Source organism: Cylas formicarius, unplaced genomic scaffold (genome assembly GCF_029955315.1).
Source record: "Cylas formicarius isolate icCylForm1 unplaced genomic scaffold, icCylForm1.1 PGA_scaffold_7__23_contigs__length_41026272, whole genome shotgun sequence".
In the NCBI taxonomy this organism is placed as follows: domain Eukaryota; kingdom Metazoa; phylum Arthropoda; class Insecta; order Coleoptera; family Brentidae; genus Cylas; species Cylas formicarius.
Window position 1 is genome coordinate 11,159,534 of NW_026844352.1, and position 16,025 is coordinate 11,175,558.

Consider the following 16,025-nt stretch of genomic DNA (forward strand, 5'->3'; position numbering starts at 1 on the left):
CGATTGGTCGCGCCCGGTGACGTAACGGCACGCGACACGGAGGGTGACACTCGAGCTGCACGCACACACATGCAAGCGGGGAGGAGGACGTCACCAGCAGGTTCTCGAAGAGGAATATTAAAACGGAGTCTTGCACGCCGTGCAAAATTAAATTTGTATTCGGAAAAGCTTATCTGTTTTTCTTGGTTTGCATCAACAGTCGGCGTGATTTCTAGACACCTGTTTGGAGGGCGGCGTGAAATATTGCGAGGGAGGTGGGCGAAATAGGACGTCTGTGTGAGGCGGAAGAGATCCGACCGGTTATGGGACGTTCGGTTGCTATCCAAAAATTGAAAATTGTGGACTAGTTTTGAAATTTTCATTCAATTGTTTGAATAATATAGAGAGATATTTTAGAAAAATGTGAAAAAAGATTGTTTTGGATTATATTAATTTCTAAACAAATAGTCACCCAATTTTATTAAAATTTAGACCTAATAGACTGAAATTATTAAGACCAGTGGCGTGCATAACAAGTTGCAAGTGTTGGAAATATCCACCATCCATTTCCCTACACCTTCACACTTAACGAATCATTGGACGACGAACTCGAGTTAACTTTCTACTAGGGCTAAATTATCATCCTGTCTATACACCAAATAACATTACCAAACCATCCCAATTTCCAAGCACTTCAAGCAAAAATTGATAAACCAGTGGTTTCGAGTGACATGCAATGAAAATGTTTTTTTTTTCGAAAACGAAGTGAGATGCAAAAAAAATACTAGAAGCAAAGAAGTTGTCTTTTTAGATACTTAATCAAACAAAAAATATTAACGTTACCAAGAACAAAGTGTCGTGCATTTTTTTGCCAATAATATTCAGAGACGCCACTGGATTTAACTATTATTTTAGGGCTAAATCAAGCTATTAATAGACTAAATAACATTGTCAAATTTCAACAGAATCGAGTAATTTTTATTTAGATTTTTGTCTTTCAAACTATCTTAAAAACTCTGCATTTCCGATCTCATGTTTATAAAACCTTTTTTCATATTTTTTTATTAGAAATTGCCCTCTAAAATGTTGCCACGTATTTTTAGAACGCCCTGATTTAATTAAAATCCAAATCATAAATAAGTATACATATTCACATGATATTCAGCAAAATTATCCTTGATTTGTTCATTCTAGAGTTTATTTGAGAAATGTGTAGAGTAATAAAACCTCGTCAGGTATGTAAATAGTAACAGTAACATAATTAAGTCACTTTCATTATTTGGCATCGATTTCATTGCAAAAATCGTTCTTTTATAGTACAGATAGTACCATACCAAAAAATGGTAGTTTGAGATGATATCTGCAGTTTTGATGCGGTTTTAGGTTCGATATGTGTCGGATGAGCCGATTTTGACTTTAATCTGTTTGAAAAATGGAAGAAAAACCTACTATCAATCCAATAAAGTGGGTTTTTAAGTGGTTATCTGCAGTTTTAATGTAGATTTCAGTCCGGTAAGTTATGAAAATGAAGGTTTTATCTATAATTTGCTCGAAATCAAGAGCGAAAACCAATTATTTGTCACAAAAAGAGGGGTTTTAAGTGCATATCTGCATTTCTATGTAAGATTTCGTTGCGATAAGAGGCGAAAAAGCAGATTCTAACAGGAAGGAGGTTTTACACCGATATCTAATGGTTTATAAAGGTTTTCGTTACTATTATGCTTTAAGACGCCAATTTTGACTAGTATTTGAAAGATAGGAAAAATTAGAAAAATACATTCTAACAGAATAAAAGTTAGGCATTGTGTTAGTTACCCTTATTTTTTATTATACACAATCATAATATTCTTCTTCATTTAAAGAACTGTCATCTCCTCTGGGCATGATAATTATTGAGTCGACCACAATAATTCATTCTTTATCAAATTCTATATTTTTGTGTGGTTAACCATAATTTCTTGCTTTCACCAAGATGAAGTTAAAGACTGTATGAGTCCAGAACGATTGCTTTCGTCATCCACAACTATGCTTATGCTTTTCCATGCCAAAATGAAGTGTTCCATAAAAGTTTTCTAGTTATCAACGGAATACTATTTTCATCAAGAACTGCTCTGCCAGAACTTTTCTTGACTTAACCTGCTCTCTTTCTGTCCAGCAAAAATTTAAAAAAGGTGAACTTCTCAACCCCAGTAGTGCGGCAATATCAGTTTCTTCTACAGTAAAATTTTGATTATCGTATTTTTTGAAATCATTACACTTAAAATAATAATTGTTTCACTCACCGATAGTGAAGAGTTATTGGAACATCTTTCGGTTGGTTTCAAGGTTGCCATTTTATTACATATCAAAGAAATATACTTACAAATCGACAGCCGTTAGTATATTTTAATTACTCATCCATTTCTCTTTACTCATCAATAAAGGAAAAATGAGGGCCCATATATCTGGTACGTGGGTGAAAATGTCACCATGTAGAAAAACATGTTTTTGTCTTATTTTAAATAAATTCTTTAGATATTATTATTATGTACTTAGTTGGCTACTCTCCCATTTTCCAAGTCAGTGCTAAAATCTAAGTGTTGTTTACAAAGATATATGGTACTCGGTTATTACCTTTTCATTACATTTTTGTACTACCACATTTTGAAACTATCCTCTAAATGATAATAAGAGAATGAAAACATGTCATAGAAGTCTAATTACCAGAAGACGTCGAAGTACTCCATAAAGGAGGACGAATAAAGGCAATCCGAATCCATTTTCACCTGAACGTGTGTAGATCTGCAGAAAAGTTCATCGTCTTCAAACGTAAGTCGAAAGGTAAACACGAAAACGGCGGTAGGCAAGGGGCGGCAGCTGCGTGATGCTGTCCCTCGAGATGAGGGCGAATCTTGAGGGCGGCAGGGGGGACCTGTGGACAAATTGCCGCCGCCGGAAATCGGCCAAACGGGATAAACGCTTTTTACGCCATAGATCGCTTCATTCTAAATGTGTTTAAACGTCTCTCTGTATAAAATACTCTTTTGAACACTCAAAATCGGGATGAAATGTTCCATTCCTATTAAGCATCTTGCACGCGAAATTGCTTTATTCACGAATAATTTCATTAATTTTCTACTTTTAAGGTGTATTTATATACTACCTATTTGTTGCATTGAGACCGATATTTCGATGATCAAACGACCTTACCTGGTAAGTAAATTTCGATCGTAATTATAGTCCCAAGGTGGCACCAAAGCAGAGTCAAAAACCGTGGAAAAACTTACCATACATGGTATACTCGCCATATATGGTCTTAACCTCATTCTATTTTAAAGCCCGTTTATAATAAATTTGCCAAAGGGCGTTTTAGTACTGTAATGGGTGATTTTTACAAACAAGTGTAAAGGTAAGTTCGTTTGATCTTCGAATTATATGTAACACCTCTTCTATGAAATCAATATACATAGACTTTTATTCGGCTAAGGAAATCGAAGCTTATGAAATATTAAATAAATAGCTGTCCAAGAAAACACAAAAATTCTGGAAAACAAATTCCAAATCGCAAATATGCCATTAACAAAAGAGCCTGGCTGTACAAATAGGTCTATTATAAGAAAGGGCAAAACATTTAGAGCGTTCTGACCAACTTGCCGTTTTTCGACTCATATCAATCGAAACACCTTTACGAAACGCAGACGATGTTGAAGCATGTCGAGTGCTGTGAGCAGTAGAAATAGAAGTGTCCACACCACTATTCTCTAAACCTATCTTTATCCACCGGTTTATGCAAACTCTAGTTGCCGCCCTAGAAGGCTTTTTTAATGTAATAAGCAAACGAGCACTGATCATCTCAATATAAAAAGGAATAGTTGAAACCACACAAACAGTTACATCCTCATATTTATCCAAAACTAAAACAGGTGGAACCTTATTTATAGCTGAAGTCGTAATTTGAATCGTTATTGATTTTATGTTGGAAAAATCTATAAGAGAGAGCGTTTGAACTCTATGTGCAGTAGTTAGCGCCAGTAACAAAACCAGTTTAACAGTTAATTGCTTTAATGACAACAAGTCTGTCATATCTTGGTTTACTTGGTCTTAGATTATAAACACCTTTAAAAAAACCTAGTTAAATTTGCAAAAATAAGACCAAGTGCCGCCCTAAAAGATCTCAATAAGCCATAGGACTTGCCTTGTTTAAAATGAATAGTAAGGAAATCTAATACAGCATTAGGAGAGAAGCAATAACAGTCCACTCCGTTCCTTTTGCAGAAGTTCCACAAAAGTTTAAATGGTCTATTATGCCTGAAGGAAGCACTCCGAACAGATGATATTAAAATATCCATCGAATCTTCTGGAACATTCCTCAGGCGGAATGCTTGCCTGCCAAAATTCTAGCAGCCAGGGTAAGCGATTTCCACAAAGGGTGAGCTCTCTTGTCCTGTTTGTCTGGGTCTAGCAACAATAATTGGCTATATCGCATCCCATTAAAAATAGGAAACCAAGGCTGGCTGTGCCAGTAAGGGATTATTACGATCCCTGTAGCTTGATCAGCCTTGATTTTTCGTAAAACTCTTGGCGGCAAGAAAAGCGGAGGAAAAGCATAGAAAAAACTGTCGCCCCAAAAACAGTAAACGCGTGTACATTAGATGCCTCGGGACCTGGAAACCAGGAAATAAACGTCCTGTATTTCTTATTTAGGCAAGAAGCAAACAAGTCGATTTTTGGGAATTCAAATTTACTTGTTATTTTAGCAAAGGCACCATTCATCATCAAAATTCAAATTCCTGGATTCTTTATCCGCTTGAAAATTATCGGAAGAGCTAACGTAAGATGTTTTAACAGGAAATTTTACTCCCCCCATTCTATTTACATACGAGATAGCAGTTGTGTTATCAATCCTCAGAAGTATTTCGCAATTGCTCAAATTGGAGACGAAGCATTGGAGACCAAAGAATGCCGCAGTTAATTCTAGTGCATTAATATGAAGCTGAGCTTCCGTATGACTCCAAAGTCCTCTGGCACAATTCCTTTGCATACAACTCCCCAACCCAAAGGTTGGGAAATTTTCAAACTGGTAAAATTGCTGCCTTATAGGACATACATGATGATGATGATGAAGTCGTCTCCCAAGTATGAGAAAAATCTCGTTGATCGGGAACCACGCCAGTCGCGATTACTTAATCGCCGACGGAAAGATTTAATCTTTCGCCGTAGGTAGATTTTTTCTTCATCCGATGAGGAAGAAAATAAATCTCGCTTGTACTTCCCCATTTAACTAATAAAAACGCTGAAAAAAACTGAAAAAATGGACGCCGAATAAAAATGAGCATGTACCAACAAAGCACAGAAAGAGGAATGAGGTTAAGACCATAGATGGCGAGTATACCACGTATGGTAAGTTTCTCCACAGTTTATTGGCTCTGCTTTAAAGCTGTGATGCCACCTAGCGACTAGAAGGGGGACTACGTATATTGATTTCATAGAAGAGGTGTAACATATAATTTAACAGATATATAACACTGTGTAACACAAGATTTGTTTCTGCGGTTTGTAATGAATGTAGTGAGGCATAACTCGAAGACATTAGATATTTAGTTTGTTGTTGTTCTCAACTTTTTTAGAGTTTCAAGTAAATTAAATTAAATAAACGGGCATTTGCTGTTTACTTTGCCCTACAATGCCTTCCAGGCGAATTTGCAACCACTACTACTAAAATATTTTTCTACTCCCGTCTGTACATTACGCGCCGATCGAGCGTGCGGGAAGCTACGGAACTGAGCCCCTTCGGACATTTCCGGGATTTTACCGCACGGGTTTGGGAGCAATCGGATGTTTTGGGAGATATTTCCCACGCTTTGAATTTTGACGTTTGTCAATTCTGACGCTCATGTCAGTGAATGTATTCGTGCTGTTTCCCGAAAATGTACCCAAAAACGTCGAAAAAGTATAGTATACAACACGTTCAGTAAACTTTTTAAGTCACTCGTTTATTAAACACTTGCTTCGCTAGTGTCAAATAAACTCGTGAATCAAATGCCCGCACTTGTTGCAGAATATACAATTGCGTTTTTTTTCTGCGGTCATTACATATTAAAAAAATGTTATTCTGTCATAGTGTTTACAAACATTGATCAAAATTGAAAACCAAATGTAATCATGACGCACGGTATAGAGGTGAACCTAACAAAATGCCGTTTGCTATTTTCAGATGTTGGAGGGAGCACATTAATCATGGCAAAGTTATTTTTGTCTTGTTGGATATGAAAAAGAAACAAGCCATAGGGAGATAATGACTGATAATTTGTGCAACCTTCTCCTACAAGGTTCAATGGCCAATATAAAAGAAAGGGTAGTTTTACTAATTTGCTTTTGTTGCTTAATTGACTTTTTATCAAAACGTTCGAATAAAGAAAAACGTTTTCTGTAAAATATTTATTCTTAAGTCCAAATCTTACAACATGCTATCGACTTAAGGTCATAAGGTGATATTTTTGACTGAGACCGCCGGCGGAAACCGTCTCTATTCCCGCTACCCTCGTGCCATTTCGGGAGCGGAGATGGACTTCTGTCTGAAGGCGATGAGGACAATCATTCTCTCCCGGTCTTATTTCCGCCGGGACCATCTTAAACTAGTGTCCGCGAAGGACGGCCGTTATAAGTCTAGAAACACTTCCGAATCTGTTAAGTTATCGTCCTTTTTGTTGCTAACGAAATGTGGTAATAGACATCCACTTCATGAAAAACTAAAATTGCAAATGGCAACTAATAGATAATTGCTAGTCTATGAATCGCATAACCTAACCTTCCGACTGGAATTCTTTGTAATATATTTGCGGTTGATTTTCATATACAAGGTGTACATAAGTAGTATTTTGAAAATAAATAATACGTGGTGATCAAAGAATAACATTAAATATGAAAAACATGACAAAATCGTTGCCGGGACTTTGTGTATAGTTGCCTAATTCAAGACGCTGTAGATCTTGAAATATTAATAATAAAACGTTTTAACTGACCAAAAAAATGACGAAAAAACTGTCAAAAAAAAAATTATCGCGCAGTACGAAAATGGTTCTTACTATTTATTGTTGTATGACATTTTCTTAAATCTTACAAATCATACCCCGTAATTAAATAATTAACACAAGAGCTATTTAAATTTGATTAAATTCAAAAGGGCAAAACAAATTTTATCAAACACGTTTTTTTGCTGAAAAATAGCCAAATGGACGAAAACCTACAAGAAACAGCTTTAAATGACTAATATAAAAATTAGAAAATTGTATAAAATAGCATTTTTTTAAAATATTGCAAATAATAAACTGTATTTTTAATTTCACTTACTGTGAGCATTTTCCCTATTTTTTATTATTTTTTTATTTTTGTGTTATTATTTCAACAATAACAATAAAAATAATGAAGTTTGGTTTTTATTCTTACAAAACTTCTGGATTCCTCCTGCGTCTGTTTTTGCTGAGTCGAACTGAAACTGTTTCAGTCAAGCTCTGAAGAAGCCAACAGGATGATTGGCGAAACGTCAGCAAGTTCGACTCAGCAAAAATAGACGCAGGAGGAATCCAGAAGGTTTGTAAAAAGTATTACAGTAGCCTGTGGAAGTTTCTTTGAAAAATTAAGTTTGGTGTTGATTTACAAACTTACAGCAAGTTAAAATAGTGCCATTTCTGTAGTTTTTTTTATATTGCTTCGCCGTGATAGCATTTTCACAATTCAATGCTTAATATTTCGAAACTGGCAATTCCTTATACATGGTCACAATTTTTGATTTAAAAATAAAAATGGTTTTTAACAATTTTTCATGTTTGTTTTTGATTGTTTCTTAAAAAATCGGTAGATAACGTTCTTTATCGATTTTAGACCTGCAAACGTCATTTTTAGTTCAGATTAATTCAAAAATGTGTTAATTGTTCTGCTTAAAATAAGGAAGTAGTTACTTGACCGCAACAGCACTCCCTATATAAGTAAAATATAATATTATAAGAGTAAATAATTTTATAAAAATATAATATTCGAAAAGTATAAGAAAATCCAAACAAATTGTCTCCCTAGTTTTTTTTATAATTTTTACAGAGATAAAATGACATCCCATAACAAATGTGCCACCAGCTTTACTAGAATGACAACGTCACACCTATGCCATAAAAATTAAAGTTGATAGATAATAGAAAATATATTTCGAGTCGGAATTACATTTTCGTGCCAAACCTGAACAGTTCATCTTTTTTGTTTTGAAATGATTGTTACCAAAATTTCATTGGCGCTTTGCACAGTTTTCGTTCGAAGATTGTTAGCTTACTACAGCGGTCGATTGGTAAGCTGGTTTTCCAATTATATAGTCCGATGGGGGTATACGTGCTATGTCTTCCAGCCAGTAGTAGTCGCGAAAACTATATGCCCGTCGGCGGTACCTGTAGCTATGTTATCGGGGGCATTGATTGGAATATGTCTCCACATTCGTAGGTAACCAAAAACAACATAATTTACCCAAGTTGTATTGTATTGTATGAAACTGGTGACTAAAAGAGCGTTTATAAAACTTGTGAGATAATATTCTATTTTAGATCACAATTATTGTTCCAATAAAATTTAGATTTTTATTTCAGGAGCAGGCCACGAATTCCGAGCGATTCGAAAACTTTTGTTCGACAACCTGTTGAAGCTGTATTTCGTCAACAGGCTAGTGAATGTCCCGAACTGAGGAACATATATAAGAGCCACTCATTTAATTTAAGGAAAACTAGAAGCGACAATTGCACGCAGAAAGCGCTATCTAGAAATTCGGAAAGAAGGAGATTCAAAGAGAAAATGTGGTGAGTATTGAACGTCCCGATTCAAACGTTTTTGTATTTGGCTATTCGTCGTCCGTCAGGCTATCGCGAGCTATGGACAAGTTAAAAAAACTCCGAAAGGTGAAGTTTGAAATTCCGTCCACGCAAGAGGTGGTGCGAAAAACCAGGAGCGGAAAAATATACTCGTGCCGATGAGTTTTGTTTAAATAAAAACCTACTTTCCGTTTCCGGTTTCATTTTACCGAGGCATTTAAGGGTCTGCGTTCTATAAAAACAATTTATCACCCGAAATGGAGGGTTCACTTGACGGAGCACGAGATGCTCATTTGAGTGGCAAGTGCGACATTATCCCGAATTAATGTAGCGTCATAGAAATATACAGTCTACCACGATCCCTCGGGCCAGATGTGAACCGACCGCCCTGTGCAGTTACCACACGCTGCGGTCGCCGATGGGGATGATTTTATTTAAACAAACGAGCATCGTGATGAGGAAATCTACAGTTTTAATTTGGATAAGCATTGGCACTGGCATAACTGCTATTTTATATATGGCTAATTAATAATTTATTTAATAGCATCAGTTTTATGTCATCGTAATCAATATGTATCTACTACACAGGGTATTTTCTAATTGAATGTCAATAGTTAAGTGGGCGATTTTGGGTCCATTTTAAAAAGAAAATTTCATATGAACATATGTCCTAAACGTCTTAACTTCTTAGATGGTAAAGTTTCCAAAGATAAAATACATTTTTTTAATATCTGTATGACCATGGTATATCCTTTTTCCCTGGTTTTCGAGTCATAACCAAAATATTGCAATTAGAGCGAATTAAATTAATCACATTTCATCTGGGTAGCAGTCTCTAGCTGGCCATGGTGACGTTTTTTGTAAAGAAATTTGACTTTGACATAAATAAGCCTAATACTCCGTTATTAGCGTGTTCAAATGAGTAATTGTAACATTGATACTGGAAGGAAATACACCGGTCAGAGCCTGCTACCCAGTGAAAATAGATATGCAATAGTTTGGTACTTTTAGATGGCAAATTAATTGCTCATTTACGTGACAATATAAAATATGGGGTGTTAAATTTAAAATTCCCATGTAACATGGGTTTTTATATCTTGCCAATTGCGTCATATCTTATGAACGCCCTGTAAGCGAATAAATTAATTCTTATGCTATATTATGATAAAGCACTTTATATGGAATCGCAACCAAAAATTCAAGGGCTTAGCTGTATGGGTTGCTAAAAAAATTACTATTTTATATGTTGCCAAATTTCTTTAAAAGTATTTTTTATCCCCGAAAATGTTCAAGATAGGTATGATACATGTTACATAAAAAAGTTCCAGAATATTTCGCAGAATCAAAAAATGTAATAATATACAGGGTGTTCCATTTAAAAAACGAATTAATATACATTACGAATATAGCTGACAATACCGCATTGCCAAAAGTATTTAAGTAGCCAACATTTCAGGGTTTTACCGTAAGTCATTCTTCATAAACGTTTAATAGGACACTCACCGTGAATAACCCTGTATATGGAGTATTTTTGCAGATAAGCTGGTCAGGAATAGGATATAGCTATGACGTAAAATATTTTTTTATTAAATTGTATATTATGATATTTACAAGCGAGTATATTTTGATCTATCTTATTTCCGAAAAGAATTATTAATTGTAATATCGCCAAACAAAAACTTGGATTGAATTCCTTACATAAAAATATCCCCGCATTCCAGAGATAAAACACATTTCTATACTATTCATATTTATATATTTATGTAAGACGTAAATGATTATTCCCACGATTTGTTTAGTATTTTTAGTCACATTTAATTCAATTCAATTATGATTGATTATGAATGATCTAGTTTTCATAGAAGCAGTCACATATTTGAGAATATTAAGCTATGGAACACATATATATTATTTTGGCTTAGCATTTGCAAGCGTAGACTAAAACTGGACACCAAATGTAATTTGCGGCAGCTGTCGACCAACTTTTAAGGCATAGTATAGAGTTGAATCTAGGAAAACGCCATTTACATTCCCAGAAGTTGGATCGAGCCCAATAACAGATTGGTACTTTTGTCTTGTGGACCTATAAACATATAAGAAGACGTCTGATCGAAATATCTTATAGCCTGAAGACATTGCCAAGAAACTGGTTGGATATGAAAAAAAAACTCTTAGAAAATCTCTTCAGCTTTCAAAAATATGGGTTTTCACATGCATTTCTTGCATTTACATCTAAATTTTTGGAGAAAACTTTGAAGACGAGAGCGAGGCATATTAAGAAAGGTTCTATCGAGATATCATTATCAAGGCAGAAAAAATAAAATTATGATGGATGTATGGAAACTTCTCCGAGATAGGTGTGGCCAATATAAAACAAAATGTGCTATTACTGCCCTAAAAATTATTAATATAAAATAGATGCTAAGCATAAATTCATGCAAAAAAAGCAAAAATTTACAATAAACAAAACACAAATTAAATTTGTTATGCCGTGTTATATTTAACCATTTATTTGATGTCAATGTATGAATTATTAGGTTATATTGTATTTTTCAATCATCGTATGATATATGACATGGCGAAAACATAAAATGCATTTGATCAGTCTCTTAAATTACTAAACAATACCTTTTCCACAAACCTGCGTGAAGTGTTATTATCATAACATGTATGTCCCTCTATTTGCTCAATTCTTTTTTATTGTTTTTTCTGGCTAGCTGCTTAAAAAAGTAGCGCCATAAATTATATACATGAATAAAGTTATTACTATTATTATTATTATTATTAATTTAAAGGGTGACTCTAGGTTAAGTCGTCAAAAATCTAAGATCGGTTTTTTAGGTGAAAATAAGACTTTTCCCCCATAAATCAGTTGCCTTTGATTTGTTTTCGGGATACAAGGTGTCAAAGTTTTTATAAAAAATTGGTTTTTTATTAGTTATTCGAAAACATTTTTTCTGGTTTGGACTGAACTTGCTAATGCTAATTTGCGGTATTATAGGTGTTTATCCTAGTGGCGTCACAGAGGGTAATTTGATAATAGGAAAATTAATTGTACGTAACTGTTGGTTTGGATGATTAATTTTTTTTAATTTAAAATCTCTACATTTTAAAAGAATAATGCTAATATATAAAATGTTGAGTGTCCACGTTTTTTGTAATCAGATGTATCATAGGCTGTCAAACATTGAAACAAACAAATTCTCAAGAAGAATAATTATTGAATAAGAATTTAAATCAAATGACTTTTTTCATCTTAAAAAACACGGCACCTGACTTTTCATTTGATTTAGCACATTTTAATAAATAAAAATATTTTTGCTTAAACATACAGAAAAGTATGTGTTGTACAATATTTTTTTCTATCAATTAGATTACCCTTTGTGACGCCTCTGGAATTAATACTTTGTTTCTAATTATATTAAAAGGAGCCCGTTTATTTCCGTCAATTAAAATGTTTCAAAGTTTTTAAAAAATTTTATACCCTGTATCTCGAAAATAATTCCAGTTATGACATTGATTCACGGGAAAAAAGTCTTATTTTTACCTGAAAACGCGATCTTAGACGTTTGTCGGTTTATCCCTGGGTCACCCTGTATGTATGTATGTGTTCTATGTGTTAACCACAGGCATACATTTTTCAATGATTCAATGTCGTTTGAGTGAATTTGTAAAAAGGTTTCAGAGGAGCGATTACAATTCCAATAACTTCTACGAAGACTTGTGCATCATCGGTACAACGAATTTTGAATTCCTTTATGGGGTCAGACAGTATGAAATGCAACCTTGATATTTCTCTGGGAATCTCAATCCCTGATTAATGGGACCAATTACACTGAAACCCTGTTTATTCGTATCTAATTGAAAACCTGAGAGTAGTGACTGCTTCTGCAATACAAAATTTCAGAAACACAGTATATAAACTAAAATCCTTACCGATTATCAATATCGTGCATTTAGAAGCCACCAACTTTAGTTTACGAAAATGGTAATTACAGTCATAGTTTCGGCCTCTGCTCTTGTCACGTGGTTCGTTCACGTAATTCTTACCTCCGAAACAGAGGACAACGCAAACAGCCGATCGGATTAATATCCATGATTGTTTCGAGCGTGAAGAAAATGAAATATAAAGTTTTAAGATCGTTGCGAATTTAATTAGAGCGTAAAGGCGAATTGCTCGGGTTAATGTGGCTCTTCATTGCTTTTAATCTGATAAGAAGCAGTTTGAGACGGTAATTGCATTAATACCTAAAGCCCCATTTCATAAACATCGATTACAAGGGTTAACGCCGTCCAGGCAACGCGACGGGGCCGTCGGAATTTTTAAATCTTGGGGTATTTCGAAAATCGGAGGCACCCATGCAACAAGTGCTTAAAACCTTCGATAAAAGTCCGGGGTTGGACAGAAGCTTTGCTGCGCAAACAATGCAAATCGTTGAGCAGTAAAGCCATTTGAACATATTGAAAAATTGGTTATTAGTTATTAACTCATTAAGCGTTGCAATTAATGCACTCAATGTGTTGGCGGATGGTAAAAATGGCAGTTGGAGTATTTGTGGATTGAAAATGTGCGACGATGGTCAATTCCATACTCCGTGACTGACTTGCTAAGTTTCAATCTGAATCAATGCGGCAAATAACCATTACCATTTTTCTTCTCAGAGTTCCATCTTCTATCGAAGGTTGGAAATCATTATGGACCTTGTTGACAGCCGCTCTAAATAGCAGCCGAAACAGTCTTGCAAATTTCTCAGAAAGGATATTTTTCGCCTTCGGACACTTTGTCTACCTCGGTCCCCTCATTAGATGTTCTACGTATTCAGATTTCCTCTTTTTGATGGTTACAAGAATTTCCGGCTAGCATTCCATTCTTTTGTAAATATCAACGTTTGAGTCCCATACGTAGCACCGAAGCAGACTCGCGCGCAGTGTCAAAGTCACCACACTTTCGTGATCTAATGGGACTTCTGAGTTGCACCTAGGGTAAGATCGCCTAAGAGTACGCATTCCTTGAGAGTACGCGACACCCCAACAATTGGCTGTCCATATCAGAGAATTTGATGTCACGTTTTATGAACTGCGTATGAAGCAGACGTTTCAGTATGCAGTGTTGAACAAAATTCTGCTTAGATTTAATGTAGAAAACGAAATTACTGGCAAACCCTGCGTGCAAGATTTTGCCACAAGAGAAAATTTATCCCTTAGAGCTCCAAGAAAAATGCAGCTTAGGTGGTACTTTAGCCAACGGTTTATTGAAAACTTGAAAATCGTATACGAATTAAAAATTTTATCAGATTCAGGGCATATGAATTTGCTATGATATTTTAGCGACTTTGTAAAACCATCACAAACGGATCCAGTGGAAGCCCGAAATAATTTCATAAGCCTGTGCACAAAGGATTTTTTCCCACTGAAAACAGCTTTTTCAAATAAATGAGGTAAATGGATATTTAGCAACCCTAGAAGTGATTAAAGTCACTACTATTCAAATATGTGCAAAATCATTTGCGTCTACAGGAATCATTCCCTACAACCCGAACGTTTTTAGTAAATCAGATTTTGCTTTTTCTGAAGTCACAGACAGTCAGATAGAAGTAATCCAAAAAACTCAATCTCAAAAACAAAGCAAAGAAAAGAAAATTAGGATACATACTCCGTAATTCACCGAAGGTGTAACTAACTCTGCGGCTGCATATGTTGCACCAAATAGTGAACCAGCACCTAGTGGATGTCACACCTAGAACGATTTTGACTTTACCAAAAGCCACTCATTAAAAAATAAGAAGAAACAAAACTAAAAGTTCTGAGATTTTATTGTCTACCGCTTACAAAGACAATTTGTTACAAAAAAAAAAACTTAAATAAGGAACGCTGAGAAGGGCGGAACTGGGAGAAAAGAAAAAAGAACTAACAAAGAAACTGACTATCGAATTTGTCCCACATGTTCGAGACACTATTTCATATCCGATTGGATAAACTGTTGCTTATGTGAAACATGCTCTATCTTGGATATTGGAATTAAAACTCATGTTAGTTTATAGATATTAGACGTTACTTGTTTTACGTAGTGTTTGATTCATGTCCGTACTCTTTAGATCACTGTGTACTCTTAAGGAACCGGAAACCCTAGAGTACGCATTTTGGTATTTTTGTTTAACATTTAAAATGTGTTAAATATTTGAATTTATGTTTTTGTTATATTGAATATTTGTATTGGTACACGTTTCAAAATATTTTGAATAAAGTTTACGTTTGAAGTATTTCAAAGAAATTTTATTGTAGCAAATTAGTTAAGTGCCTACTCTTCAGCGTAACAGTAGGACCAGATGAATAGCAACTACTTCAATAACAAAAAGCCTATAATTCTATGAATGTACAAATTGTGGGAAACATTTAAACTAAAATGACTTTGATATTCACATGAAGCAGTATTGAGAAAATAAGGGTTTAGTTGTAATAACGTCATCATCCCCATCAATTTTGAAAATCCTTTTATTTTAATTTTTTTGTTGAAAGTAACTGTTGTTGTTTGTTACTTCGTTAAATTGTTCTTTTCAATTTGGACGTTATACTGTTAAAATCGAGCTCTCGAGCTAGCTTTTAAAAAAAATCTCCCGCTGCCAATGCACTAGTAGATGTTGACTACACTTTAGTGTATCACATGTAACATTGTTGTCTAGGGACAGACCAGTAACGCCCTGAGGGTTCTCATCGTACAAAAAAAATCATCCGACTTCTTTTTGACCTGACTATAATGTATATAAACCTTCGAATAACATAAAATACTCACTATAACATCTATCTAGGTATTTGCTTAATATTTGAACATATGTTCATAAAAAGCAATCCAATTTTGAAGTTAATGGATTTTTTCATGAGTATACCACAAGAAATGGAAACAATTTCTGTATTGATCAATATAACCATGAACATACAACAATAAACAACTAGCAATTTTTGCTGGTTCAAGTCTCTACAATTATCTTCCGGAGGAATATCTTTCTCTTAAAAAGTTGTGTCTCTTGTCAAACCAAATGTGACAGTTAACTGAAAATACTTTAAACATACATCAGATTTTTGCTGCTCTTCAAACAAGCCTTTAAGCCAACTGCCAATTTGAATTTGAAATGAAACGTATAGTAAAAACAACAGTAAAACAAGGATCACGCGTCATAAAGGCAACAAAGGACTGGAACAAGAGTCAAGTGTAATCCGGATACA

At 34.7% G+C, this 16,025-nt stretch overlaps 1 protein-coding gene across 1 annotated transcript; it reads left to right on the forward strand.

The window, feature by feature from the left end:
• Window positions 1-8,116: 8,116 nt before the first annotated feature.
• Window positions 8,117-8,989, forward strand: LOC132705557 (uncharacterized). Its single transcript, XM_060676208.1, has 4 exons — window positions 8,117-8,293; window positions 8,351-8,442; window positions 8,586-8,792; window positions 8,852-8,989. The coding sequence occupies exons 1-4, from the start codon at window positions 8,216-8,218 to the stop codon at window positions 8,964-8,966; spliced, it is 492 nt and encodes a 163-aa protein (XP_060532191.1). The 5' UTR covers window positions 8,117-8,215; the 3' UTR covers window positions 8,967-8,989.
• Window positions 8,990-16,025: the final 7,036 nt, after the last annotated feature.